The sequence below is a fragment of the Silene latifolia genome, chromosome Y (genome assembly GCF_048544455.1).
Source record: "Silene latifolia isolate original U9 population chromosome Y, ASM4854445v1, whole genome shotgun sequence".
NCBI lineage: Eukaryota > Viridiplantae > Streptophyta > Magnoliopsida > Caryophyllales > Caryophyllaceae > Silene > Silene latifolia.
In genome coordinates, this window is record NC_133538.1 from 2,717,537 (window position 1) to 2,720,627 (window position 3,091).

At 41.5% G+C, this 3,091-nt stretch overlaps 1 protein-coding gene across 1 annotated transcript; it reads left to right on the forward strand.

The window, feature by feature from the left end:
- Window positions 1–1,127: 1,127 nt before the first annotated feature.
- Window positions 1,128–2,743, forward strand: LOC141626416 (uncharacterized). The gene is made up of 3 exons (XM_074440245.1): window positions 1,128–1,306; window positions 1,828–2,131; window positions 2,231–2,743. The coding sequence occupies exons 1-3, from the start codon at window positions 1,128–1,130 to the stop codon at window positions 2,741–2,743; spliced, it is 996 nt and encodes a 331-aa protein (XP_074296346.1).
- The last annotated feature ends 348 nt before the right edge of the window (window positions 2,744–3,091 follow it).

A 3,091-nucleotide genomic window follows, 5' to 3' on the forward strand; every position in this document is an offset into this window, starting at 1 on the left:
TTGTGTTATCTCGATTGGCGTGTTTGTGATCATTGTATAACTGTCTGTGATATTCGGGGCGCGTCCCTGGTTGAGTGGAGTCACTTGCGGGAGTGGCTTCACGCCTTAGTTTCGCCCTCCGTGGAACCCGCCACGGGAGGGGATGTGCACATTAATGGGACATGGTAATCGCTCGGTATGATGAGCGGGGATTTGATGGGTACGGTTGCGGTCCCCCACTGGCAGGGCTGGTCCTGTGGACAGTCGGTGACGGTGATTGGCTGGAGTGGTTGTGGCTTGCATGTGTTCTTGGTTGTGTTCGTCGTAGGTTAGTCGTTGATGTTGTGTCTTGCCTCAGTTACTGACCTTGTGTGGTTGTTTCTTGTTTGCTTCTGTTGTGTCTGCCGTGATCCCTTATGGTGAGCAGTCGGTCTTTCAGGTGATGTCTTGGAAGTTGGCTAGAGTCTAGGCAGGGATGGGTCTTTCACAAGTTACGTCAAAAGATAGTTCACCTAAGGATGTCGATTTGTATCTTTGTATCAGTAGTTTTGGTTTAATCACTTGTAATAATTTATAAATGTTCTTTTATCGACTTTTGATAATTACTTTCCTCGGGCAACCGAGATGGTAATGCCTTTATATGCTAGGGAAGGTCTTGTTAAGGCTCCTTGGTATATGGGGGTGTTACAGATACCGTGTAGTCGAGTTTATAAAGAAGTGCCTATTAAGATTGGGGAGGTTGTCTTTTATTCTAATTTAATTGAATTTCCTTTGGGAGGTTTTGAGGTGATCTTAGAGATGGATTGGTTGGGAAAATATAAAGCCTTTATTAATTGTCACCAAAAGAAAGTCACCTTAAGCGGACCGAAGGGAGTAAGGGTGTCTTATAAGGGATTTGTTGTTAAGCCTAAAGTAAAACTTATTCTATAACTACCTTAGAATCTTGTTTGAGGAAGGGAGGACAGTTAATTTTGTGTCATGTGAGAGACCTCCGGGAGGAGGCTCCTAGGGCGTGTGAAATTGAGGTAGTGAAGGCCTTTCAGGATGTGTTTCCGGATGATACTCCTGGGTTGCCACCTCAAAGGGATATAGATTTTGGGATTGAATTAAAACCTGGGACATGACCAATTTCTAAAGCACCTTACAAGATGGGACCTAAGGAGTTGGAGGAGCTTAGGAAGCAGCTGAAAGAACTTTTAGATAAGGGCTATGTGAGGCCAAGTGTGTCACCTTGGGGAGCACCTGTGTTATTTGTCAAGAAGAAGGATAAGAGTATGCGGTTATGTATTGATTACATGGAGCTGAATAATGTAACCATTAAGAATCAGTACCCTTTACCTCGAATTGATGATTTGTTTGACCAGTTGAGTGGGGCTGGAATATTTTCTAAAATTGATTTGAGGTCGGGATACCACTAGTTGAGAATTAAGAATGAAGATATTCCTAAGACTGCGTTTAGGACTAGATATGGACATTATGAATTTGTTGTTATGCCATTATGGTTAACTAATGCACCGGCAGTCTTCATGGACATAATGAACCGTGTGTTTAGTCCCTATTTGGATCAGTTCGTAGTTGTCTTTATCGATGATATCCTAGTGTATTCTAAGGATAAGGAGGAGCATGTGAAGCATTTGAGGATTGTATTGTAAACCTTGAGGGAGAATAATCTTTATGCCAAGTTGAGTAAATGTGATTTTTCGTTGGATAGGTGGCGTTTTTGGGTCATGATGTGTCAAAAGATGGAGTGGTGGTAGATCCAAGTAAAATTGAAGCAGTTGCAAAATAGGAGAGGCCAAAAAACGTTGGAGATATCTGGAGTTTTCTAGGTTTGGCTGGTTATTATAGGAGGTTTGTAAAGGACTTCTCAAAAATAGCTAAGTCGTTGACTACTTTAATGAGGAAGGAAAATAGATTCAAGTTGGGTGAGAGTTGTGAGAAGGCATTCCTAACCTTGAAGGAGCGCCTGACCACAGCTTCTATTCTTGCCTTCCCTGAAGGGAGTATGAATTTCGAACTATACACCGATGCCTCGAAGAATGGTTTGGGGTGCGTGTTGATGCAGAATAGGAAGGTAATTGCTTATGCCTCGAGACAGTTGAAGCCATATGAGAAGAATTATCCTACTCACGATTTGGTGCTGGGAGCTGTGGTATTTGCATTAAAATTTAGCCACCATTATCTTTATGGAGCTACTTTTAAGGTATTTTATGATCACAAGACCTGATTGGCGACTACAACATGGAAATAGGTGAATGTAGTGGCAGAAGCACTAAGTAAGAAGTCTGTCCATGCTTTATGCACTGTTATATCAAGGGTGAAGTTGTATGAAGAGGTGAAGAAAATGGGCATTTGTATGATTCGAAAGGGTGATTCAATTGGGAATTTGACCGTAGAACTCGAGTTATATGCTGAGATCAGAGAGAGGCAAAAAGATGATCCTAGAATGCTGAAGTGCTGCACGGCAGTGAGCAGTGTCGTGGGCACTGAGGGTGTTTTCAAGTTCGAGATTCATTCTGATGACAGTCTTAGATATGCTGGAAGATGGTGTGTACCTGATAATGATGAATTTAAAAGAAAGATCCATACTAAAGCTCATTCTACACCTTATTCTGTTCATCCTGGAGGAGACAAATTGTATAAAGATTTGAAGAAAATTTTTTGGTGGCCAAAGATGAAGAAGGAGGTAGCCGAGTTTGTTGCAAGATACTTAGTATGTCAAAGGGTGAAGGAAGAGCACAATAGACCCCAAGGTAAAGTTTAATCTTTAGATGTGATAGAATGGAAGTGGGAGAGCATTTTCATGGATTTTATTGTTGGTTTGACAAGGACTAAAAAAGGGACTAATATGGTATGGGTGATTGTGGATAGATTAACTAAGTCAGCATACTTTATTCCAATGAAATATACGTGGAGTAAGGCGGAGTTGGCTAAAGCTTATAGCAAGTATGTGAAGCTTCATGGTGTGCCTAAAGATATTGTTTCTGATCGTGATTCAAGGTTTATATCTAAGTTCTGGCAGGAGTTGCAATCCTTAATGGTGACTCAGTTGAAATTGAGTACAGCATTTCAGCCAGCTACGAATGGTCAGACCGAAAGGACTATTCAGACA